The sequence below is a fragment of the Ascaphus truei genome, chromosome 4, assembly GCF_040206685.1.
Source record: "Ascaphus truei isolate aAscTru1 chromosome 4, aAscTru1.hap1, whole genome shotgun sequence".
In the NCBI taxonomy this organism is placed as follows: Eukaryota; Metazoa; Chordata; class Amphibia; order Anura; family Ascaphidae; genus Ascaphus; species Ascaphus truei.
Genome location: NC_134486.1, coordinates 112,963,810 through 112,990,992, shown reverse-complemented (window position 1 = coordinate 112,990,992; position 27,183 = coordinate 112,963,810). Strand labels below are relative to the sequence as shown.

Sequence of the window (27,183 nt, the reverse complement as noted above, 5' to 3'; positions counted from 1 at the left end):
AGGTCTGCAACCCTGTCTTTCACTATTATCACCCAGGACACAGCACTTCCACTGCAGCAAGGGATTCTGGGAAATGACATGCAAATGGTGGTACTGTGAATGCCATAATGCAAATGAACATACAGGAATATTTACAGTATATATATATATATATATATATATATATATATATATATATATATATATATATATATATATATATATATATTTATTTATTAGGTACAAACACAGAGAACCTAATTCAGTGGGGGACTGCCAACATTCATAGTAATGTCTTACTGCAGACGTATGCATAATGTTTACAGGGTTGGCACACAAAGCCCTCGGAGGTCCCGCTGCCCTGTTTCTGATGAAAAATGTAAAAATGAACTAAGATGCATATAATTCAAAGGGTATTCAGTAAATCTGAGATAAAAAGCAGAGAAAGCATGATTTTAGAAATAAAATGTTTTATTAACAGTAAATCTAGTGTGCATTACTACAATGGCAATAAGGCTGCCTCTTGTGCCTTGGTAGACCCCATGGTTTTGGATGACTTAGTTGCACTCAGACCCCAGTGGTGCCTTATTGCATTACTACATACCACAAATCAATCATTCATCAAGAAGCATTGCGAGTATTCCTTTGTTTGGAATAGCAAATCCAGTCATCTATATCAGGGGTGCTCAACGCCAGTTCTCAAGAAACCCCCCCCCCCCTCCCCCAACAGGTCAGATTTTAAGGATATCCCAGCTTCAGAGCAGGTGGCTCAGTGAAAGACTGAGCTACAAGTTGAGCCACCTGTGCTGAAACAGGGACCTCAGGGCTCTGTGCGTCATCCTTGTGAACATTAGGTCTTGGGGACTGGAGTTGAGCACCACTGACCTACATGATAGAATTATAATTGACCTTTTTTGTTGTAGCAGACATTATTGCTCCCGTGAACACGTCGCATTGCAATAACGCTGGCACATTATGTAACAGTAGCGCTATTGAAAACAATGGTTAAGGAGATAACGCACGTCTTAATGCATTATTTCGCATTAACAAGGGTATGAATGGCTGCTACATTTGTATATGTGAACCTGATGCTATAAATCTGAAGCCAGAAGCTGGAGGTGATGGCATTATAGTGCATTTCAAGGCCCTCCAGTACCAAAGAGGTTAATACTGAAATCTTGCATATGCTACAAAGTCACTTAGCAGGACAACATTAAGATGTTTTTTTTTTTTTTTTTCAATATTTGAAGTTTTGGTTTCATTTAAAAAAATAACTTTGGAGTTAAAATGAAAAACAGCAGCATTGCTTTCAAGAAAAAAGTACAGTAATACATCTGGCGATAATGGACATACACAAAGACCTAATTTCATTAGCTGTACTGTATATTATGGTACAGTTTGCTATGGCACAACAGGAGTGACATCTTTTAAGAAACCACACAAGGCAATGAGATGCAAGAATGATGCTATACTGGAACATGCAGTCAATCGACTTCGAAACAGTTTGCACGAAAAATGTATCAAGCATGAGATTAACAGAGTATTTATTTTATCTCTGCAAGGCTCATTTCACAAATAGAGCTGTCTTTTCTCCGATGCAAAATAACAATGAGCACAAGTATCAGAAAATGGAAGCGGGACCAGAATTAGACACGGTTCCATACTAGTTTTTTTCTTCTTATATTGACAATTCACTTGAAGACACACAAAATGTTGCATCAATAATAATTTGTTAAAGCACTTGATTGCACAGTATGCCCATGCTTTGGAAAAGGGGTTGTTTGATTTTATTTATTTTTGCAAAGAAAGATTGTACTTTATTTATTTTTTTGTATCTTCTCAAAAGTGGAACCCCTTGTTTACGTGTTCATTTTTTAACACCACAATTGATGAATCCATTGATCGGTTTGCTGAGGGACACACACACACACACACACACACACACACACACCGAGACCATTGTCAAGAAGAGCACAGGAATAGGTCCAACAGTGGTACAATGGAAGGCCACTGGGTCATATACACAGTTATTTTTAACATTTTGGGAGACAATGTTACCTTTTCAGTAACCTTCTGTTTAAACTTGCGGTATTTGTGCTTCAAACATGAATGATAGTTTCTAAATGTGTGCAACGCACTTGCGACCAGTTTTGTAATGCAATGAAGTCACTAATCCTCCAGTTCTCAGTCATACGCAAGAGTCTCTGGCAGACTTGAGATGCAAAATCTTCGTCTTGCTGATAAATGGATAGGCAGTGCAGAGGCATCCCGCTGCCACTATCAAGCCCAGGCTGCACCAGGCACAAAACAAAGACCAGCTGTATCCATGCTCCACGTCACTTGGAAGCCCATAAATGAATTTTGGCAGACGATTTATATCATAAGAGACACTTGCTGCATAAGTACACAAAGAAATGGTACAAAAGATTCCTGAAAATAGAATCAAATACACTTTGTTAGTGGGAATCAATGACATTTTGGCTTTATTTTTGTTAAATAAATCACGACACGGTGTAATATGTCATGTGTTGTTGTTCATCTTGTATTTACCTAATTGTAAGTCCTGCTAAGGAACAGATGATTGTTATTATGTCCTGATATGTAAAACCATAGAATTCAAAGAGGGTGTACTTTCTTTTTCACACAACTGTACCTTTGGGATGGTCTGAGACCTCTGGTGCCCCAGCTCTCCCCAGCTGCTGATGGTTCCTCTCCCACACCGGGCCTCCTTCTCTGCGAGACCAGGCCTCTCTCCTGCCAGTGCGCGCTGGAAGCTGGGCCTGCCCCAAAGTCATGCTCAGCTTCTGGCGGGAGAGAGGCTTGACCTGGCAGAGAGGGGCCCACAGCAGCTGGGGAGAGCCGGTGTCCAGCAGCGACCAGAAGCCCCGCAGCCAGACGCACACGTTCGGCCTGGCCAGGCCCAACTTCAAGTGCCAGCTGGGCCCGGGACACTTTTCATGGCTCTCCCCCCACCTTGTTGCTTATACTGAACAGTGTTATTAATAAGGGAACTTGGAGAGGATCCCTCGCAACGAAGCACAGAGAGTTGTCATGTGATGCAACAATTAAGAAGTTGAGCTCCACAAGATGGCTGTTGCTTGTTATTGAAAAGTTTGTCATTCAAATGTTTTACTGCTTTATATAAACCCACGAAGACATGGTGTAAGAGGTGTTAAATGAGGAGGAGAGACCACGCTGCTCTTTTTTCAATGCTGGAAGACAGACAAAGCAAGTGGAGCTGTAAACTACAGAGGCTGTATAGCAAGTAATGGAAGTATTGCAAATGCATCCGGCAACTATTGTATCTGCCAATGTTGCAGATAACTGGAAAAAGCTCAAGCAGAGATTTGAACTGTATTTGGTTGCAATTGGAGCTGAGAAGTAATATGATAAAGTTAAATCATCAATGTTTTATTAATGCAGGGTTAGCAAGGATAAAAGCATTACATAAAATTGAGGAATTAATGGACTTCATAAGCTCTCTAGTTTTAATAGAAAAATGCAACGGTCAAACGCATGTGCCTACAGATCTTTTTAAAGCTATACAAAGTGAACACTAGATTGCCAACCAGAGAAGGGATTGTGGCTCTGTTTTCAAATGCACCCTTCTGCTGGATTTGGACAGCTGAAACTAACAAAGTTCAAAACTACTGTATGCACACTTAATATCACATTTGGAATGGTTTCAGTACCAGAAGTATATCACAAAACTACACTTATGCTTTATTAACATGAAGCATGACAACGTTATTTGGGGTTCACAAGGAGACAAGAGCATGATTATGAAGTGTACAAAGTCTAGGAAGCAATTCGAGCAGAAAACTTTAAATCCATTTTGTAGCGTAAAGAAATCACGTCTATTAGTGATGTTTTTTTTCCCATGAAGGTTTCAAATACGGTAAAAGAAAAGTGTCTGTCGTAGTCAACTGAGAACACTCCTGAAAACTAAAAATGAACAGTTATGGGGTCCAAAGCAGGAGGAATGATGGAAGATTTGTAAATGATTAGTGCAGGGGCCAGTACTGATGGGTTTATGCACTGTAAAGGCTTGTTAACATTGCACCAGACGTATCATAATTTTAGCGGTGTGCAGTAATTCTGCAGAAGCGCAATGATTGCTGGCAACATGTGGTTTATGCCTCCAGATTATTAAATGATGTGAAGAACAAGTATGCACAGATTGAGAGAGCTTTTAGGAATGTATTTTCCTGTGAGCTATTTAATTAATATATTCATGGCTAGATCGGGAAAATGCATGTTTACAGCAGATGCACTGTCCAGAACAGTGGCTCTATCAATGTATGATGAGACCTCAAAAATACAGATGCAAAGTAGATCTAATTATAAACGCAATCCTTGTAGCTAACCACCAACTGCAAAGAACCAAACGAGGAACAAAAAAGGATGAATCACTAAGGATCCTTGCTGATGTAATAATGAAAATATGGCCTAATGAAAATAGAAATTGCTCTAGTGTGTAGGAAGCTATTGGAACTGCAGACATGAATAGGGATAGAAGGAATCATTTTCAAGGGCAGTAATATTGTAATACCAATAAACCTTCTAAAAGAAATGCCACAAAAAGTCCATGATGGTTTCTTAGGGATAGAGAAGTGCAAGTCGGAGCACCAGATCAATGCATTTGCGCAAATTAATCAGGACATTACTAATGTGGTAGATAACACATATAATTGTTTTGCATGCTTGAAATATAAACTGTGCCAACAGGTAGAGCTACTGAAGCCTCATCCTGTTCCATACAGAGCTTATGAGAAGGTACTGTATGTGCTAATTGATTTACTTGTAACTCAAAGGACTATTAGAAGCAGCAATCTTGTAAGATTGGACCTTCAATTTTTTTATAGCATTTGAAGCTCAGCTAAGAATTAGAGGTGAGCACTTTCACTGGTGTTTTGGTTCTTAGAAAGGGGGGAAAAAATTATCTTTTGGTTCTGGTTTTGCCAAAACGTTATTTATTTCTGGATTTTTACCAAATTATAGAGAGAAACTCAAAATAGGCAGGACATACTAAAATAGTATTATACAGCCTTAACATTAAAAATAAATACAAATAACATACCTAAAAATTGAAATGTAAACTTCACTCCACTTTTGTGGTTTTGGTTCTAAATAATGTTTGGGTTTTATTCTAAAAATTTATAAGGTTTTTTGATATAAGGTTCTGATTTACACACATGGCTGTGCCAAACTCCACTAAAAATAGTACTGTGCAGATTGTGAATGCAGTTCCAATGCAGTAAAAAAAAAAAATACTCATGTGGAATTGCAGCTTTAATACAAAGATTATTATGTTCACATTAAGAAATTCTCGCCATAAATTTGAAAGTATGAAAGGCTTATTTGCCATGCATGCTATTCCAGATGAAGTCTTCAGTGATAACAGACCACGATTTTCCTGTGCTGAATTTAAATAGGTAATTTGCCAGGGATTTGGATTTGTGTCACAAATCTAGTCTAAATTACCCTCAATCAAACAGATTGGTGGGAAGCTCATTAAAGACAGCAAAGAACCTTCTTGCAAAAAAAGTGTGCGAATTCGATGGTGATGTGTAAAAAAACTTTTAATAGTTTACCAAAGTACACCACTGGACAATGGTTCTTCTCCAACCCAACTGTTGATGGGGAAAAGGATTTGGTTATATTTACCAATCATTGACCTCTTGTTGAAATCTTAAGTCAATGAACAAATGATAGAGGAAAGAACAGTAGAACAGGACACAAAAATATTAATTTGACTAAACAGCCCGCAATCTTTCACTGCTTGGCTCAGGAGGTTGAGTTTGTCTGCGGAATCACAGCTCTACTACCTGGGATCAGAGAGGTGCCATCATGCACACAAGCGCATTCAACAAGATGAAAATTAGGACCTTGCTGAAGAGCTTGAGAAGGTCAGTGAGGGACAACAAATGCCCATTGACTCATTGAGACACTTAAATAAAAAGAAGAAACAGTGGTCAACACTTCAGAGTCTAATCAAATATAGTTGTATATATGTGGTGAATTAATACCCTAAAGCTCAGCGCTGTGACCGTTAATATGTATAAATACAATTCTTAATATAAAGGTGGTGACATTAAACCTGTGTGTGATTTAGTGAAAGCTGCCGTGGGGTCCCTGCCTAACAAATAACTCACAAATTCATTTAACAGACAATAATAAAACAATGCAGTGATCCGGCGCTAGAGATAACAACAATACCCCAGTCCAATGTAATGTCCATATAGAATGGGAAAGTTCTCCTAATGTTCCAATTACAAACGGAGTGGTGGATCAATTGCTAGCTGGTGTTTCAAAATTCCTCCTGCAGTGGAATATACAAGGGAAACGAAACCATTGCGCAGCCACAAGCACCAACAGACGGCTCAAAAGGGTTTAAAAGTAATCAACTTACAAAAGTAGTGTTGCTATGTCTATTTGAGAGAATCTGTGCTTTTACCAACGTCTTCTCCTGGACTTCACGAATCCCCCGTGTTGTCAGTCTTAAGTCCGCTCACTCTCCTGTTAACTCACAGCCTGATCACTCAATGGTAATCTCCGTGGGTTCCCAGAAAGGAAATGACATAGGAGATAATGGTGCAGATTCCTAAAAAACTTTAATAACAGTAAAAAACAGCCAAAGGCTTACTCACATAAACCAGGCTGTTGCAGAACAACTGACAATGTGCCGTCCGCAGCTTGTTACAGATGGGGGGTGATGTACCCTGGGCTGAACGCGCTCTCACTGCTCTCAGTTCCAGTGCCTGACGCCGGTCTCAGCGCAACTAACTGACGTCACGCGATGGTGCCCCCTCCACTCTCCTTGCTACCGGACACCTCAGTCTCTCAACTCCTCCTTCCCCAAACGCGTTTCGTGACTCAAAGTGGTCACTTCATCAGTGGTATGGGGGAGTTCCTAACTACTGGTGTTATTTATACCATAAAGGGCGTTGTACACCCCCCTGGACAATTTACATAAAATACAATAAAATGCACCCATAATTTACAGCACGATCACTGCCACTAGGGTAACAAAACCCTGTGATTAAGTAGCAATATATCTGACAAGAATAAGTGATATCATTGCTTTTCAACTCATAATTGGATCACGATTCAATTGAATCATTATTAAACACATGTTAAACTTAATACATGTTAATGAATATGCAAATGAACTCAGATTGGTTGATCTGATGGGGATGGAGACCACTCAATCCACCAAAAAGGAGGCCAGATCAAATTCTATATTCTATATCTCTCTTAAGAGAGGTTTGGAGACACACTTTAAAATCAAACATAATCAGAACCCAGAGGGGCTTGTCTGCAGGGGAATAGAATGCCCAAAAGCCAACTGGAGGGGGGGTGACAGACTCAACTATTTATCCAAAAGGCAGACCTTTTGGATCTATACTTTGAGAACTCTGTCACCCCATGGCCTAAATATAGAATTTGATCTGGCCTCCTTTTTGGTGGATTGAGTGGTCTCCATCAGATCAACCAATCTGAGTTCATTTGCATATTCATTAACCTGTATTAAGTTTAACATCTGTTTAATAATGATTCAATTGAATCGTGATCTAATTATGAGTTGAAAAGCAATGCTTTATTCTTATTCTTGTCAGATATATTGCTACTTAATCCCAGGGTTTTGTTACCCTAGTGGCTGTGATCGTGCTGTAAATTATGGGTGCATTTTATTGTATTTTATGTAAATTGTCCAGGGGCGTGTACAACGCCCTTTATGGTATAAATAACACCAGTAGTTAGGAACTCCCCCATACCACTGATGAAGTGACCACTTTGAGTCACGAAACGTGTTTGGGGAAGGAGGCGTTGAGAGACTGAGGTGTCCGGTAGCAAGGAGAGTGGAGGGGGCGCCATCGCGGGACGTCAGTTAGTTGCGCTGAGACCGACGTCAGGCACTTGAACTGAGAGCAGTGAGAGCGTGTTCAGCCCAGGGTACATCACCCCCCATCTATAACAAGCTGCGGACGGCACATTGTCAGTTGTTCTGCAACAGCCTGGTTTATGTGAGTAAGCCTTCGACTGTTTTTTACTGTTATTAAAGTTGTTTAGCAATCTGCACCATTATCTCCTATGTCATTTCCTTTCTGGGAACCCACGGAGATTACCATTGAGTGATCAGGCTGTGAGTTAACAGGAGAGTGAGCTGACTTAAGACTGACAACACGGGGGATTCGTGAAGTCCAGGAGAAGACGTTGGTAAAAGCACAGATTCTCTCAAATAGACATAGCAACACTACTTTTGTAAGTTGATTACTTTTAAACCCTTTTGAGCCGTCTGTTGGTGCTTGTGGCTGCGCAATGGTTTCTTTTCCCTTGTATATTCCACTGCAGGAGCAATTTTGAAACACCAGCTAGCAATTGATCCACCACTCCGTTTGCAATTGGAACATTAGGAGAACTTTCCCATTCTATATGGACATTACATTGGACTGGGGTATTGCAGTTATCTCTAGCGCCGGGTCACTGCATTGTTTTATTATAGTTGTATATATGCTGCATAATAGTTTGTTTTGTGTATGCATAAATATGTGTCCCGGGTTTGTTCTTGTGAAGAAAGATGTGGAGATATGTGCATTTTACTGTATAAGATAATATAATTTATAGATGGTGCCTCAAATTGAACAGTGTTATTTTAAGTGAATTCAGAGATGATCCCTAGCAGCGATCAGGAAGAAGCTGTGCTTTACAAGAGGACTGTTGCTTGACATTCAAAAGTTTGTCTCATTCAAATTTGTCCCTGCATTATAAACCCACAAAGATCATTACATACTGCTGGGTAAATATGGGCCAATGCCTCTTATGATTGCATGTGACAGTGTGTCTCATTGCTCTTTGTTCCAGTAACTAAGAGGGGCTCAAGAGGCCCCTTGAGTATTAAAAGGGTGATATCTGAACTCCTAATAGATTCAAGGACTGCTGACCATATTTATTAAGAAGTACTGTACTAGTCCATAAGACACTTCCGTGCTGGAAGACACACTTACAGTCCTATTCAAGTGATGGACCATATTTACTAAGATGCACTGAAGGGCATCTTATGGAGTGGCTTAGTAAATATGGCTATATCTGTCAGATTGACACAGATGTTGTGTCCTTCACAGTAATTATGTAGCCACTTACATCGAGAAAACAAGAAGTAAGAGTATTCAAGTAATCTACTGTAGGTGCCAAATCTGGGCAAAGCCCTTCTTTGTCTTTTTTTTTATTACCCAAAACATTTACTGATAAACCTATCATAACATTGTATGCTGTCTCACAGTTTATTTTGTTTTTCAATACAATACCTGTCATGAGGAAGAGTAGACCTGCCACATGTTGTGTAAGGCTTTCTTCCCAAAAGAAGCTGACTGCTGCTACTATGCATCCACAGAGGAGAACGGCAGCTGCCATGCCCAAGAACCCCGCTGTAATTCTTCTTAAATCTATGCAGGCAAAGACAAAGCAAGAAAGGAAGTGAGTTATCTATTCAAAGCAGGCAATTCTAGAGGCCAGCAACAGTTCATAATTCCTAAGGCATTTCTATACTAATTAAAAATAACAACAAAGTACTTACATTTTTTTTTTTTACACTTGGGATATTCTAATGCAAATTGTGAAAGGTCTGTATTGTTGGCTGCTGTTTCAGTTTAATAGTGAGGCTAGTTACCTTTTTCCATTGTTTTACTTAAACCACTTGCAACTTTTCATCCTGCCTTAAAACAAAGCATAATATTTACCAAAATGCACCAGTGTTTGTAGGGGTTGATTACATAATGCAAGAGATCCATTACTTTTCAAAGCTCTTTTACACCAAAATATGAAAGCATTCTTAAATTACATAATATTAATCTTTTTTTTTCTTTTTATTTATTATTGGAAAACAAAGTCAATGGATTAAGGAAGAGATTCACAATCCTGCCCTCCCATCCATGAGAAAAACCATATATTTGGGTTAGCCAACAGGTATCTAATTAATAAATAAAGTATGTGTGTGTGTGTGTGTGTGTGTGTGTGTGTGTGTGTGTGTGTGTGTGTGTGTGTGTGTGTGTGTGTGTGTGTGTGTGTGTGTGTGTGTGTGTGTGTGTGTGTGTGTGTGTGTGTGTGTGTGTGTGTGTGTCTCAACAAATGCAGTGGTTCTTCCTTGAAAACCAGGACTGCTTAGGGGTCTGAGGATAGGTTAGCACTGTGCTGTTAAAAAGCCTTAGTTATAATGATGTGCTGTGGGCTAGTGTCATGTGAAAAGGTGGTGAATCATGTTGTTATAAGGAAAAGCTGCACTGATGAACAAGTCCACATCAAAGATAACAATTGATAAGAAAGTTGCCATTGCTCACATTAAAGGAGCAATCCTTAGCCTGCACATTTTTTACATTTTTATATAGAATTGAAGCAGGGGGTCTCCAGAGCTGAACCCCATTCATTTTAACTCCGGGACCCACTTCTTCCATAGATACTTACCTCCGTAGTTGGCCATGGGTTACAAATAGGCTATTAGGTCTTGGATTATGTTTTATGGTGGAGCATCAGCATTTTATTATATTGGTTTTGGGGGACTTCAGCCCTGAAGATGAGGGTGGCCTTCATCCAGGGTGGGGTGTGTTAACCAATTTTTATTACAGGTCCCCAATGATTGTCATGTGGCTATCTAGGCACCAATTAAGAGGTCCAAGGTAGCCACAGTGACAATCAATGGGGTTGTTTTAAATGTATTTTTTCTTATTCATAATGTATTTTCTTTTAATACAGTAGATGTGTTTTTTGTGCTTTTTTTTAAGTGGCCAAAGGCCCTATTATAGCCACATTTGGCCAATATGTCTATTGACCATTAGTCTTGAGGAGGGAGAGTCAGATTTGATGGGGTTGGCTAATGGGGTAGTTTCCCCAGGGAGGGTGGATAAGATCCATGTGGGGGGAAGGGTGGTAGGGGTTAATGCCTTGTTTGTCTTAGCAGTTGCAATGCTTTACTTGCCACAAAGGTAGCCAAAAGGGGGTAGGTAGTGTAGTTTGTGTGTATAGTCACAACATCAAAGTGGTTAATATTACTTCTACCATAAGGTTCTGTAATAATAGATATTACAGGAGCCTATGGTATGAATATTATCAATGCAATTGCGATGCAGGAATTAATGCGTCATTAACGGTTGTGTTAATTCCCACTTCACGACTACAGGGAAAATAGCGCACCCAGTAAATTATTACCGTAATCTTGATGACTTTGGTCATAAAATTGCATTAATAAGTGATGTATTTTTTTAATGGGTGCAATATTATACATCTGATATTAAAGCTGCAGTTCAAGCTGCCATTTAAAAAATATATATATACCCGTATATTGTTTTTCCCATTCAATATGTGCATCATCAATACAATCTGAACACTGACAAGTGATTAGCTAAGCTGCAGATCGATCCGTTCTCCTATAATCGATCGTTTGCTCCGGGTTATTTAATTCAGTTCTTGCACAGCATTCTGGGCAATGTAGTCCTGGAATATGATCGACTGGGCAGTAACTAGATACAATTGGTGCACTGCTAGTGAGAGGGCGGGTCTCAGAGCCTATCAGAAGGGCAAGGGGCTGTCACTTTGGAAATGCTTCCTACATTAGAAACATTAAAAATATCTTTAAAACTTTTTTTTTTTTAATGCTACAAGTATTTTCTCATAGCACAGAACTGATCTATTTAAAAAAAAACACACACACGTAGGATATTGCTTGAACTGCTGCTTTAACTCCGTTTTAACTGAGTTTGATGGTACCTAGGCCTTGGTATCTTGTAAGTGGGTGTGCTATTTATGCATTCACATAAAATATTGAAGTCTGACCCTGTGCATTAGAGGAGAAAAAGAAAATCTCCAAAATAGATAATGACATGTATATATGAGGAGGATAAATAAAAGCAACCCCCTACTCAAATATGTGGATATATTTCTGTTGCATACTATCTACCCTGACATGAATGTTGTCAGAAAAAAAGAAAGAAAGATGGGCAAGAAAATTGGGGGGATAATGAGTAGAGTACATAATTGCTTTGCAAGACGCTCAGGCAGAAAAATATTTTTGTATTCTATCTACACATATTAATCATTCTATTTGTTCCTACCCTGCTTTTTACATGATTTTGCTTCAGATACGAAGTTGACAGTGTGAAACAAACCAAACAAGTTATCTGGGACAGGGATTCTCGTTCCTGTTATATCCTTTTGTGATGTACTTACTTATTGGGGGGGTTGCATCAAACTTTACTGGTTGAAAAACTAGAGCAAAAATTGCACCAGAGTTTGTATAAAGAATAAGGATACAATGGGATTTATTTTTTTCTTTGAGAAAAATGGCACAGTTTTTTGCGTCAGTTTGTACTTTGTACAGTTTGTACCATTGTAGTTTACTGTTTATGGTGTAACGCGGTGTACATGGTTGATGCTATATGAATAAAAAATGTGCACACATAAAAACAGATTTTTTTAGTTACTTTCAGATTTTTCAGCTAAGGAACAACCAGAATTTAGTACCCGGAAACTATATAAAAGATTGTGAACTGTTGATGGTAGCTCCAAAATCCTAATGTTCTGACACCACAACCTGGTTTTTCCTGACATATATTTTAGGAACGTGGCATGTATAAATTTAAGTGTTCATTGGGTGTTTTTCATTATTTTACTGAAACAGAAAATTGAGCCCTCTGGCAGCGTAAGTGTTTTAGATTTATTGTGACTTTGTGAAAACCCAGTCCACATATCCTATGTATGTAAATATACTACTGCTGTGGTAGGGCTTATGTGTTTTTCTTTAATAAGATATCAGATTATTATTATATGTGTGTGTGTGTGTGTGTATATATTTACAAAATAGCATTTAATAACCTTTGTAAATGATTATAGTAAAAACTATGACACAACATTTGTGTATAAAATATCAGCTGACGAAAATAGTTGTTAATGGGAATCCCTAGTAAACTCCTGCAGAAACCCAGGACAAGGCCGCCAACAGAAATCTTTGGGCCTAGGAAAAATGTAAGAACAAGGACACCCCCCTGGGCCTGGGGAAAAGGGCTGGGTGGCCGCGGAAGTGCCTGTTAGAGGGACCGTTGACGTGACTGTTAGAGGGACAGCAGCCAGAAGAGCAGAGGGCCTTTCAGGCCAACACATTGAGCCAGGGCGTTTTACTCACCGGGCAAGGACAGTAGTCCCGGCTATCCCCCTACCCCCTCTCTCGGCAGTCCTGACCCAGGATAGTACGACAAACAGGTTGAACATAGTTCTATTATAGCACTTGTTACTTACGTAAAAGGTGCCACTCATCTTGCTGAATGGCCCTGGTCAAATTGAATGGAATATTTCGCAAACGAATAGGTTGTGAAAAGTGATACTTGATTGCTGTGCATTTCTGAGCAATACCTACAACAAGAAAATACAAAGACTTAGCACATTCCTCTGTGTATAAAAATAGAACTTTTAAAACAAGAGCAGTACCAAGTACAGATTGAGTTTCAAACATAATTTGCTCACAGTCAGACGTGCAGCTTTGGGATCTTAGAACATTGATTAGCACTGATTAATTAATACTTCAGAAAAACGAGCAAAGCAAATGGCACTAATGAAAGGAGGGGGGGAAATCACTAAGATTCTGTATTTATAGGTTTGATTTATGGCTAAACATAGAAGGAAAAAAATACTCACTAGCAGACAGCTGCATATATTTAATGAGTTCTGAAATAATCTGATTACATTAATTAGTTCATGCTCACTGTCTGGTTTTAGATTTGAAACCCTTTGTAAGAATTATAACCATGGACAGTTGTCAAACTATAATACTTGAAACCCATTGCTGTCAGAGGCGTCAGCCACACATTGAATACATTGTGTTGATGACTACTTTGGCAGGAATTAATTTTATTTTATTATATACGTTATATTTGTTTAAAAAAATGTCCACCAGGAGGCAGTGGAGCCATTATCTTTATGAACCAATGCTCTGCACCATTAACTCAAGTTCTCGTGTTTACTTATTAAGTTCATCTCATACATGAAACAATACTTTGTTTGGAATTTTTGAGAACTCAGAATACTGGTCCTACATGATTTTAACCTGCTAGTGTTTACAGCCTGTTTTCCATGATCTGAACGAGGGGGGTGAGGGGGGGGGGGGGGGATTTATGTATCGGTCACCCAAAAAAGTGGTGTAAAAGTAGTGTAAACAAATGTTTTGCCCCCCTTCTGCAGCCAAAAGACTTTGATAGAGAACCTTTGAGGTTCTGTCCTCAAAAAAAGGGTGTTTGCCCCGAGCACGCGTGTTGTAAGTGAAACTTCTTTGCGTTTTGTCACTAAAATGGTATTTTGATATTTATGCTTTTGATGGAGTGAAAGACTTTTGAGATTTTTTTTTTTCAGCAGAAATTTCCATAGTATGAGTTGGAATAGATGATAAAATTGAGTTATGATAACTAAATTAAGATACTTATATTTTGGAAAAGAAAGAGAAACCCAGTATGGGCACTCTAATACCGTTCTGGATGATTAGGTTAGTAATTTAATAAACTTTAATTAAAATAATGGGTGTTAAAAAAACGAAAATTGACGCACGTGATCCTCTAAAGCAGGCCTGCCCAACTCGTAAAGTGAGAAGGGCCGAACTGCTCCAAGAAAAAAATAATTGGGCCGCACGGGTTAAATCATCATCATCATCTCTCCTCCAGCACCTCTCATCATCATCATCATCCTCATATCTCCCCCAGAACCCCTCACTATCAATCTTTACGATACTCCCCATCTATCTCTCATACCCCCATCTCTCCCCCTTACCCACACAATACCCCCCTCCACATCAAACACACAATACCCCCCTCCACATCAAACATACAATACCCCCCTCCACATCCCCCCAGCCCATTCCATGTCAGCATCCCCCCCCCACAAGTCAGCATCCCCCCCATGTCTCTCTTCCCTCATTATGACACTTTCTCCCCCTCCCCTCAATATGACACTCTCCCCCTCCCCTCAACATGACCCTCCCCCTGCAACTCACATCACTCTCTCCCCCCCCCTGCAACTCACATCAGTATTTCCCCCCCCCTGCACCTCACATCACTCTCTCCCCCCCTGCACCTCACATCACTCTCTCCCCCCCTGCACCTCACATCACTCTCTCCCCCCCATGCACATCACATCACTCTCTCCCCCCCCTGCACCTCACATCACTCTCTCCCCCCCTGCACCTCACATCACTCTCCCCCCCCCCTGCACCTCACATCACTTCCCCCCCCTTCCCCTCACATGTCAGCAGCCCAACTCCCCCCTCACATGTCAGCAGCCCCCCCCTCACAAGTCAGCAACCCACCCCCTCACATGTCAGCAGCCCACCCCTCACATGTCAGCAGCCCACCCCCCCCACATGTCAGCAGCCAACCCCCCCACATGTCAGCAGCCCACCCCCCCCTCACATGTCAGCAGCCCACCCCCCCTCACATGTCAGCAGCCCACCCCCCCTCACATGTCAGCAGCCCACACCCCCACCAGCCCGTTTTTCACACCCACCCACCCCCACCAGCCCGTTTTTCACACCCACCCCTCCACCAGCCTGTTTTTCACACCCACCCCCCACCAGCCGTTTTTCTCACACACACACACATACCACACACACACACACCACACACACACACACACACACACACACCTTAGATCAGCACATCCTCTCTCCCAGGTACTAAGCCCCACCCCCGGCATGCTCTGACCTCCAACCCACCCCCCCGGCATCCTGCTATTGAAGAAAAAAAAACACACGGCTGCCGCATCCTCCTCATGCTGCTGCCCCTGCGCACCGCAAAACCCGGGGGCTGGGAGGGAGAGGGAGGGAGGATTGATGAATCGCCACCATTTTTTTAAAGTTTTTATTTTTTATTTGTATTTATTTAATTAACTGGCGCCCGGCCAGAGTAATCGCGGGCCGCACAGAGAGGCCAGACGGGCCGCATGCGACCCGCGGGCCGTATGTTGTGCAGGCCTGCACTAAAGAGTACTATGATAGGTGCTCTGGATCAAAGAGAGTCAGTAGAATAGATGGATACTAGTATATCCTAAATCTATTCACGTAATGCTTGCGCTGCCCATGAGCAAGACAGGACCCCGGTACTGAGGTGGGGAAGTATTGAACCACGCACACACAGCAGCGTGCCTGGCAGGCGGATTGTCAACGTAGCCGGGTCTGGGTTGGAGATAGCGGGTTAGTCCAGATACTTGCCGAGGTCTTGGGTTGGAGAGATTAGAATGGTCAAAGTCCGTGTAGCCGTGGTCTGGGGTTGGAGAGATCCGAATTGTAGTAGTCCGTGTAGCTGTGGTCAGGGTTGGAGAAATCAGCAGAGTCGAGGGTAAGCCGGGGTCAGTATCCACAGGAGTTTCCAAGTACAAGCCGGGTCGGTACACGAAGGGTTAACAGTAGGGTAGAGGACTGCGGGACACAAGGTAAGGAGGGAACACGCCGCAGAGGACGTGTTCCCAGATCCTTACAATAACAAACGTATTGGGTAAGTATATAGCCCCGCAATGTGAGCAAACAAGGAGGGGGCAAAAAGTTAACCATAAAGCATGGGTGGGTCCTGTCGTAAGGACTCTTTGAGGTAGCTCAACAGTGGTCAGGTGTAAATATGCTCTTTCAAAGCTCCATTACTTGCACTGATTCTATGCCAGGTATATATAATCTCTTATTGCCACAAATATTCTAGGTGTAGCGACCAGTCTAGTAACACGATAACGCAAGTCCAGTCACCGCTTATCATCAAAAGATGATCAGTATGGGCAGTAATGGTAGCGATTATACCCAATGTGAATACTACTACATAGACATGTTGTATACTGCAGCATGATGCCGCAACCATGTATCGCTGCGATCACTATATCACTGTGGTTATTACTTACTTGCACTGATCTAACACTACAAATTTATATTGGATCCATACCCTAACGTCATTGAGACTATCGGCTACACAGTTGCGGCATCATGCTCATTTACATTGCTGCAGTATACAACATGTCTATGTAGCAGTATTCACATTGGGCTTATGCTCTGGGGGCGGTGGGCGCCTCTGTGCATGCGCTGGCTGTGTCGGCCGCCTCTGCACATGTGCTGGTTGTGCCTGCTGCTTCTGCGCATCCGGTGCTGGTGGCCGCATCTACCCGTGCTGTCGGCTGCACTGCGCATGCACAGACATTGTTGGGAACTTGTGCACATGCGCAGACATTTCAGACTGTTTCTGCACATGCTCGGCCATTGCTGGCCACTTCTGTGGCCCGGTTATACGCATGCGCATTCCCCTACTTCCATTACAATTCTGGCCCCATGAAGGAGTTTTTATCCTATGATATTTTTGTAGGTGCCACTGTCAGCTATGAAGTTTCACTTAAATAAAATGTCAGGTGTTTGACCATTTTACAGTTCAATGTGTATCACAGTCTGATTCACATTTCCAGAAGAGAAATTGATTCAGTATTCACAGTCATAACTAAATTAGAGAGAGGATTACTACTGGGTTTAGGGATTTCTTAGAAGACTGAATTATCTTCAGTGCATATTGAGGGTTATGTATCAAAGGGGAATATGTATAAAATGTTGCAAAATTAAGAATTGCTTCAAAACGTGTACAAATTGCATCATTTTAACAGTGTGTGACTGCATCAGTGGCCCAGGAGTCATCAAAGCCCGAATCGATGATATCTGCCATTGACTTTAATAGAAGGTATCACCAATTCAGCCGTGTTAGCACGGATCGTGCTTTGATGTATCGAGGGCGATTTGACCCACATTTTACTCCAAATTGTTCCACTTGCATTGTGAGCACTTTGGTGAATAGTTGAGGGAGGAGTGTAATATTACACTGAGATGTATCAAAATGTTCACCTAGAACTGGTGCAGTTGTCCTCTCTCTGCATGAAATAAATCCACCAGGTTTAGTACGTGACGTTAATCTCTACTACTAAACAACCTGCACTGTATATACGTAGCAAGACTGATACATTTACATTCAGCAAATTATTTTTATACATGTCCCCCAAAATCTCCCAAATGCTTTAAGGAGAAAAAATCTTCCCCCGATTTGTAAACCCCAAAAATTCCTATTAAAAGAAATTGAAAGGGTTTTTTTTTTTTGCCTTTAAAAGATCCGTTGTTATTATTCATAGCACTTTTGCAATGGGAAACTTAGCTACATCGCCCCCCCCGTTATTGTGTTGTTAAGTTTGCTCAAATTGCAAGTTATTAAGTGATCTTATTACAGCAGAATATTACCTGATTCACAGCCCCATCTGACACATTTTCAGAGGTCTTAGCCAAACATTAACAGCAAATGCCACTGGAGTGCATGTGAAGTTTTATGGGGGTTTTTTTTTATGAACATCAACGAAGATGTTACACTAAAGCTTTCACGGGATTTTTAAGCCTCTTCTCAAAACAGAGAAAAGACTTGTGGGATCTTAAATGGTTATGTCCAGCAACAACACCTATAAAGATTTCTCATGATGGCCCGATTAAAAAGGCATCACATCCTGCAATGTAGTTTTTCATGTTCCTAAATCAGTATACAGCAGCTAAAATAAGTCTGATCTACCCCAATGTGATTTCTCATTCTCTGTCTGCGTAGGCTTTGAATTAAATGAAATCTGCTTCACCCTATCCTTAGGTGATGTAGCATTTAGTATGAAAAGTAAACCTGGGCTCGTTAGGACAATTTCTTTGTCAGCAATGTTTATGCACAATTTATAGAAAATCAATATTTTTAATAAAGTTAACATCACAAGTATAAAGTACGGAGTTACTGAAAAATCATTCAGCACAAAATGCAGACAAATGGCTTTTCTTGCTGGACGAATTATTTATTGCATTGCTCTTAAAACTGCGCATCCAATATAATGATATTTAACTTAATCAGATCACAGTGTTTGCTTGCTCAGTTGTATGTCGAGTGCACTTATGATGAAGAAAGTTCTGCTTTTGGGTGGAAAAAAAATGAAATATTACACAAGGGCTGTTCAGTATTACATATTACAAGGTTCACTAAACTGCTTGTTCTTATAATGGCAATAAAAATAGCAAAGCCACTTACACGCTTTATTGACCTTTATATGGGGACTCTGCTATGGGAATTCTCCCAAGCTGCAGTGTGTAGTCATTTGCGGAGCAATAGTAGCCGTGTAGTTGAGAAACTGACCTCTGACGAACCCGGGAAAGGTCTCGAGCTTTCCAACCAGCAGATCTCTATTCCAGTGTTAGTACTTTATCGCCATAAACAAGATATTTTGTATCCCACAGCTGTGGGTGCTAAAATATGGAATTAAATCTTCTTCGGGGCTCTGCTATTTTCTGCAGACTTTTTGTTTTATAAATACCAGTATGTACTATGCTGAATGTAAACAGTGTAAGAAATACGTTAGGTCAATGGTCTTGGTGTCCACACTACCCAGCAGTGGAAATCTCTAATTTAGAATAATATGGGGGTATTTAAAAAAAAAAACTCTGCAAAAGACTTGCATGTTCCTAAACTGATGCTGATATCTTCCTTTGTGAGCTGCACAAGGTCAACATTATTTATTAACGTAGCCTGTGCCTGCTGATTTTTGTTGCCGCAACTTTAGCGTCTTTCAGCGCTGGAAGTTTGTTCAGGTTATTTAAATAAAATGGAAAACTTGTGGGCGTTAATATTAAAATAAACTAGCACTAAAATGGGCCGTTTGAGCTTCAGTGCTAAAAAGCAGTAACGTGTCCATATTTGTGGTGGTGGTGGGGAGGGGGGGAATGGGGTGTAATGGTGCATTTGCATTTCCCAGGAATTTCAGATATTGGAGGAGGATGGCACGTGGGACGTCCTCTCCCACCTCTACAGGGAGGTGTAGTCCAGCTCCTAATGTACGGTTACAAATGAGAGAGGCACCAGGACCACGAGTCCCAGAATACCTTGAGTGTAGGGCCCCTAGAAGGCGGTCACATGGCAGGCAGCAGCCACTCAGTGCAGAGGCTGCCTGCCATGTGACCTTCTGTAATTGTTCCCTCAGGGGAAGTCCCTGTACTCACTGCCTCCCATCTTTCTCTTGACCCAATTACCCTCTCTCCTGCACCCAAATTACCCCCTCTCCGATACCCACTCCTGCACCCCGTCTATATCCTGCACCCACTGCCCTCTCTCTGACCCCTCTCCTGCACCCTCTTACCCCCTCTCCTGCACCCACTGCCCTCTCTTTCTCTCTGACCCTCTCCTGTATCCACTGCCCTCTCTCCCCCTCTCCTGCACCCAGTGCTCTCACTCTCTAACCACTGTATCCACTAACTGCACCCCTCTCCTGCACCCACTAATGCCTTCTCCTGCATCCCATGTCACTCCTGCACCCACTGCCCTCTTGATGACTCCTCTCTTGGACTCACTGACCCCTCTCCTGCACCTACTTACCCCCACCTCCTGCTCCCACTGCCGTCTCACGACCCTTCTCTTGCACATACTTACCCCTCTCCTACAGCCACTGTTTCTCTCTCTCTGATCACTGCACCCGCTGCTCCTTTCTCTCTTCCCACTGCCCGCTATCCTACACCCACAACCACATCTGTCTCGCACTCATGCAACAACTGCACCTCCCCCCCTCTGTTGCACCTTCCTGAACCCACTGCACTTCTGTCTCTGCCCACAGCCCCTCTTCCTCCTCCCGCTCTGCATCTCTCCTGAACTCTCTGCCCACTGCCCCTTTCTCTGTCACTCTCCATCCTGCAACCATTGCCCTCTGTTATATTATATTTATAAAAATATAAGAGTAGATGAGGGTGATGTTTTTAAGAAATTATCAAAACATAAAAGGAAACTAGACTTAGTTTTGTAAGTTCAAACAGTAGTTTATTCTATTGTGTGCAATAATAAATACATTAATATAGCAGATATGCAGCCCATTGATTTATTTATTTACAAAACAAAAACTTTGCAACCCCCCCCCCCCCAAATATGTAAACAAAAACAGAAAGGCAGCGCAATATACAAAATGCCACAACATATAGCACAAATATGTGCCCCTGAAAACTAGGAGAATCTCCAACGACCACCACTTACCCGTAAGTAGGGTGACTAGATGTCCCGGTTTAGCCGGGACAGTCCCGTTTTTTTAAGGTCTGTCCCGGGGGCCCAACATACTTTAAAATGTCCCGTTTTTTGTGGCTGTCCCGGATTTGACCAGAGAAGGTGGGGGCAGCAGACAGCAAGAATGCAAGGAGGAGAGCAGAGGCCGGTCCTCGGGCTGCTGCAGAGGGTGGGGGAGGGGTTAGTGACAGCGGAGCCTCAGCAGTGAGAACCAGAAGTGAGGTGGCTTTTCCCCTAACCAAGATGGCTTGCCCCCCAACCAAGCTCCACAGTGAAAGGTAGGACACCCCCCCCCCTCTACAGCTGCTCCTCAGAGCTGGTGTCAGTGCCTCAGTGCAGGGTCAGTGTCTCAGTGCAGGGTCAGTGTGTGTCTGTGCAGGGTCAGGGTCAGTGTGTGTCTGTGCAGGGTCAGTGTCAGTGTGTGTCTGTGCAGGGTCAGTGTCAGTGTGTCAGGGTCAATGTGTGTCTGTGCAGGGTCAGTGTGTCAGTGTGTGTCTGGGCAGGGTCAGTGTGTCAGGGTCATTGTGTGCCTGTGCAGGGTCAGTGTGTCAGTGTCAGTGTGTGTCTGTGCAGGGTCAGTATGGCAGTGTTATTGTGTGTCTGTGCAGGGTCAGTGTGTCAGTGTCAGTGTGTGTCTGGGCAGGGTCAATGTGTCAGTGTCAGTGTGTGTCTGTGCAGGGTCAGTGTGTGTCTGTGCAGGGTCAGAGTTTCAGTGTCTCAGAGCAGGGTCAGTGTGTGTCTGTGCAGGGTCAGTGTGTCAGTGTCAGTGTGTGTCAGTGCAGGGTCAGTGTCAGTGTCTCAGTGCAGGGTCAGTGTGTCTCAGTGCAGGGTCAGTGTCTCAGTGCAGGGTCAGTGCGTCTCAGTGCAGGGTCAGTGTGTGTCTGTGCAAGGTCAGTGTCTCAGTGCAGGGTCAGTGTGTCAGTGTCTCAGTGCAGGGTCAGTGTCTCAGTGCAGTGTCAGTGTCTGTGCAGGGTCAGTGTGTCAGTGTGTCTCAGTGCAGGGTCAGTGTGTCAGTGTCTGTTCAGGGTCAGTGTGTCAGTGTCTCAGTGCAGGGTCGGTGTGTCATGGTCAGTGTGTGTCTGTGCAGGGTCAGTGTGTCAGTGTCTCAGTGCAGGGTCAGTGTGTGCCTGTGCAGGGTCAGTGTGTCAGGGTCAGTGTGCCTGTGCAGGGTCAGTGTGTCGGGGTCAGTGTGTGTCTGTGCAGGGTCAGTGTCTGTGCAGGGTCAGGGTCTGTGCATGATCTGTGCAGGGGCAGGGTCTGTGCATGGTCAGGGTCTGTGACAGTGGCTGTGCGGGCCAGTGGCTGTGCAGGGTCAGTGGCTGTGCAGGGTCAGGTTCTGTGTAGGGTCAGTGACCGTGGCTGTGCAGGGTCAGTGGCTGTGCAGGGTCAGGGTCTGTGCAGGGGCAGGGTCTGTGCAGGGTCAGGGTCTGTGACAGTGGCTGTGCGGGCCAGTGGCTGTGCAGTGTCAGTGGCTGTGCAGGGTCAGGTTCTGTGCAGGGTCAGTGACAGTGGCTGTGCAGGGTCAGGGTTTGTGCAGTGTCAGGGTCTGTGACAGTGGCTGTGCAGGGTCAGTGGCTGTGCAGGGTCAGGGTCTGTGCAGGGTCAGGGTCTGTGTCAGTGGCTGTGCGGGTCAGTGGCTGTGTGAGTGTCTGCACAGGTCAGTGGCTGTGTGAGTGTCTGCACAGGTCAGTGGCTGTGTGTCTGTGCAGGTCAGAGAGAGAATGAGGGGGTAGCGAGAATGGAGGAGGATGGAGAGAGAATGGACGGGGTAGAGAGAGAATAGAGGAGGGGATTGAGAGAGAGAGAGAAAATGGAGGAGCGGAGGAAGAGAGAGTGAATGGGGGGATGGGGAGAGAATGAGGGGAGGGAGAGAAAATGGGGACGGAAGGGAGAGAGAATGGGGGAAGGAAGGGAGTGAAACTGGGGGGGAGGGAAGGGAGAGAGACTGGTGGGGGTGAGAGAAAATGGGGGGGGAGGGTGAGAGAAAATGGAGGAGGGGAGGGATAGAGGAAATGAGGGAGAAGGTAGAGAGAATGGGAAGAGGTAGAATGAATAATACAGCATCAATGGTGACACTATTAGATAAATATCATTATAATATTCATTTTTTAATAATGTAATTTGTTGTATTAATATTTTTTTTTTACGTGTCCTGGTTTTTCATTTTCAAAATCTGGTCATCCTACCTGTAAGTAACACACAGAAAGAGGTAGGTGTATGCTAAACACACCTACTCAGAAACGTTAACTTTAGCGACAACATCCACCATTCACCATTCACTAAATAATTGAGCAATTCCATTTATAACGTGTCTACAAAAAAAAAAAAAAAACACAACCAAGTATGCAAATTTCCTGCGGAACTAGTATTACTAAATACTAATTCTCAATAGATTACTTTGCTGTTACCCAACGCATTTCTTACATACCAGCACTTTAACTTGGCATTAGAGTTAAACTTACCCTTTGCATTATGACCTATTTATTTACAGCAGAAACTAATATGTTATACTAAAATAAATTAAATTATAAATCAACGTTAAAACATGATCTGTCTCAATCTTACTCTCTTTTGTGAGTCTTTTTCAAGTGCCATTATATCTGTTAAACTCATGCTAGCAGAGGAAAGTTTAACCTGAGCCTCTTTGCCGACATATCAAGGTATTTTGCATAACTTGCTTCCAACCAATTATAGGGTAATAAAATGGTTATGAATAGCAAGTATTTTATTTTACAGAGGGCAATATCAAGGGTGCAATGAGCGGAGTCACCCCATGCCCTATGTTTGTCAGGGCTATTTAGTACAAAAGCTATTTGCCATGGAAAGGTTAATTAGTTAAATTACCTTGTTTAAAAGAAGCCACTGTCAGCAGTAACATAGAATCCTATTAAAATTAAAATATGAGTTTACAATTGATAATGTTTGAACATTAGAGAAACATAATTAGCCAGTGTAATTGTTGTATGTTCAATTAATGATAATATACATATCCATTAGTGTCTGAGAGCACAGGGCTGGCATTGTGTTATTGAACTAGGATTGTAAAGTTTGTTCCCCAGAGACTGGCTTAAAGCTGTGGCTTTCAGTTTACTTGCCTGAAGGTCACCTTGATCTGTAGTACATGATAAATGGCACACAACATCTTTTATACCAGACAGGTAATGTGTTTCAGTAAATTTGAACCATTCATCATGCTGTGGAGTGATGGAGCAAAGTACAAGATAAAGAATGAACCATCCTGGTGAGAGATTGGTGAAAGGAAGAACGCTTACCCCATTCAAATTGAAGGTGAGTTGGGAAGCCATGTTTGTCAGTCCATTACAGGGTATATTTTTGTGCTACAAACCTGAACTGTGTCGTTGACATAGGTTTTGTGAGGTACGGTAAGTGCTCTTTTAGCTCAATAAATAAAAATTAAAAAAAAACAAGTGCAGCACGCCAAAAATTCACTCAATTCAACACAAAGCTAGAAAAGCTTCATAAGGAGTACAACGAAAGGGGGGATCTCTACACTAGTTATAAACAGAGGTAGCAGATGTTATTGCACTCGTTATTGCCCCGAGAATGCGTTACCGCTGACGTGAGCTTGAACGCATTGTGTGATTTGCAATGCAGAGAAACAGAGCCGTAATGTGCCAACTCATGCAATTGGTTTGCAAATAAATGTGGTCGTTAACGTACGATTATAGGTGCAGTAACGTTTGCTACATCTGTACAATAACAGCAAATAAAAATATCACTTGTGAGCACATTCACATGTCTCAGGCAGGTCTGCAACCCTGCCTTTCACCATTATCTCCTAGCATACAGTGCTGCCACTGCTGCCATGGTTTCTTGTATACAGAAAGCCAGTATAACAATTCTGACACTGATGAGACACAAAAGGTGGAAACATCTTGGCCTTTTGACCAAGATCAAGTGTAGTGTCTGTCCTGTGAAGGACGGATATATAGTAGTTGTACTTGATGGAGCCCGAGTTAACGTTCCGCCATCCTGGGATATGGTCCCAGTTGATATGGCTTTAGTACTACACTGATGCACGAATTGGCATGGAGCACAACTTTAAGGACTTTGCACTTTTTGGGAAGTTTTTTGCACTGCCAGCCCCTGGGCTTTTTAGCTAAGGGGTCCAGAATATTTTTTTAACCCTACCTAGCCTCTTTGGTCAGGTGTGCACTGGTACACCTCACATGCACTTATGCACTGTTTTTACAGCGCACTGAGCACGTATTCTTTTGTCACTTGATTACTGTTTTTGTTTATGAAAGCCACTGTTCTTGGACTTATTTGGCTTGCGGGCTGAAGAATCTGGGAAGATGGTAAGAAAATGCCATAGTAACTGATCTTGAGGATCTGTTGGGTATGATAGACTGAAGGGGCAGAAAAGGACCTGCTTTGATTTTGGGAGGTTTGTCGTAAGAGACACAGCACCTGGATCACAAACACTTTGTGATCCAAGCACAGTAGGAGCACCACTCCACTTGGGACTCGTAAAACTGAAAGCTGTCTGTGAGTTGGTTTACTGGCTATGCTGAAAAGCGGTGTAATATGGCAGACAGAGGGGAATTGGACTGCTGGGAAACAGGGCAAACTCCTGTTGGCAATGGAGGTTGGGTCCAACTTCTGCCTGACCGGAGGAGGGAGTTGCGGAGTCCCTGTCCTGGAGCAGCACTGAGAAGACCTTCTCACCTCAGGCAAGTAAGATTGTTTTGAAGGGGGTTGTATAGTGCTTGATGGCGGTTACAAGGTCCCTGTACTCTTCACAACAACAATTAAACTGATATGTTGGGGGAGATCACGGGGCCTCAATAATGGTCTATTACCAGAGCGGCATCTCCTCCTGCAGCATCACATTGTCATGGCGACCCGACGGCGCAACGCATTGCCATGACAATGTGACGTCACATGGCGATGCATCGTGGGATGAGGGCTGGTAAGACAGATATCGCCTGGGCCAATATCTGTCTCCAATCTGCCCTGCAGCGTAATCTTATAAAGGTCCATGTTAAAATGGATTTGAAGCAAGAGGTGACACTGTGTGCTAATTTGCATGTCATTACCCAGAATCCCTAGCTGCAGTAGAAGCACTGCATAGTAAGAGATAATAGTCAAAAGCAGCGTTGCAGATCTGTCAGGTGTGAATGTGCTCACAAGTGGTATTTTTATTTGCTGTACTTGTACGTTGGAGGGTTTTTGAGCCTAGAGTTATGGAGCAATAAATATGGTGCTTATCATTTTTCTAAGTTTTAATTATACTTTTATCATTAATATCAAGTGCTTAGAATTTTTCCTTTAGCAAATGTACACATCTTTCATAGACAATGCACACCAAAGATGCATCGTTTGAGTCTTTTTCATAAGTCTGGTTATGTTTGTATTTACTCTATAATGCAAAGCCAAGAACTGTGTGATTTCAGTTATAATATGCTGGAATACCAAACTGTTAAGAATTGCAGCTGGTAAATGTTGTGCTAAACATTTTGCTTCCAGACATTGGGGCTCATTTTCTCCTCTGTAGCAAAAAAAAACAATTTGCCTATTTCTTCATACAGGATCCTGCTGCAGCATAGAACCAAGAGAGGCACTTTCACTAGCAGAAGAATGATGCTCCAGGGACTGGATATGTGCACCTTTAAACTCCCAGAGCACCTAACAGTGAAAGAAACAGATATTGCCTAGCAATGGAGCAGCTGTTAGCATTACATTCACTTACTGTAAACATGTTTTGGAAAAAGATACTTGTTCAAATGCATTACTCAAATAACAAGTACAAATGTTTCATTGTTTTGGACTCCTAACAAAATAGCAATAAAGCATCTGAGGGGTTTGATTACTATTATTTCCCAGAATTCATAGCTGCAGTGGAAGCATTGTACTGTGTGCTTGGAGATAATAGTGAAAAAGCAAGGTTGCAGACTTGTCTGAGACATGGGAATGTGCTCACAAGTGATATTTGTATTTGCTGTACAGTGGAGGGTTTTTGTCTCTTAGCCGCCATAACTTATTTTATGTGTGGTTGAAACCTATCTCGGTTTCAACTGGTGAAGCCAGTATAGCCAGCCTCACACTGAGGAGACCCAAAAGGTCGAAACTCCTGTCTGTG

The 27,183-nt window shown here is 42.4% G+C and overlaps 1 protein-coding gene across 1 annotated transcript in view; it reads right to left on the bottom strand.

The window, feature by feature from the left end:
- Positions 1-432: 432 nt before the first annotated feature.
- Positions 433-27,183, bottom strand: part of TMEM178A (transmembrane protein 178A) — a 100,385-nt gene continuing 73,634 nt past the window's right edge. Inside the window, exons 2-4 of the mRNA XM_075596467.1 lie at positions 13,264-13,377; positions 9,288-9,425; positions 433-2,409 (exon numbers count right to left, since the gene is read on the bottom strand). Coding sequence (XP_075452582.1) covers positions 2,168-2,409; positions 9,288-9,425; positions 13,264-13,377 — 494 coding nt within the window. The 3' untranslated portion in view covers positions 433-2,167. The remainder of the gene's footprint in view (positions 2,410-9,287; positions 9,426-13,263; positions 13,378-27,183) is intronic.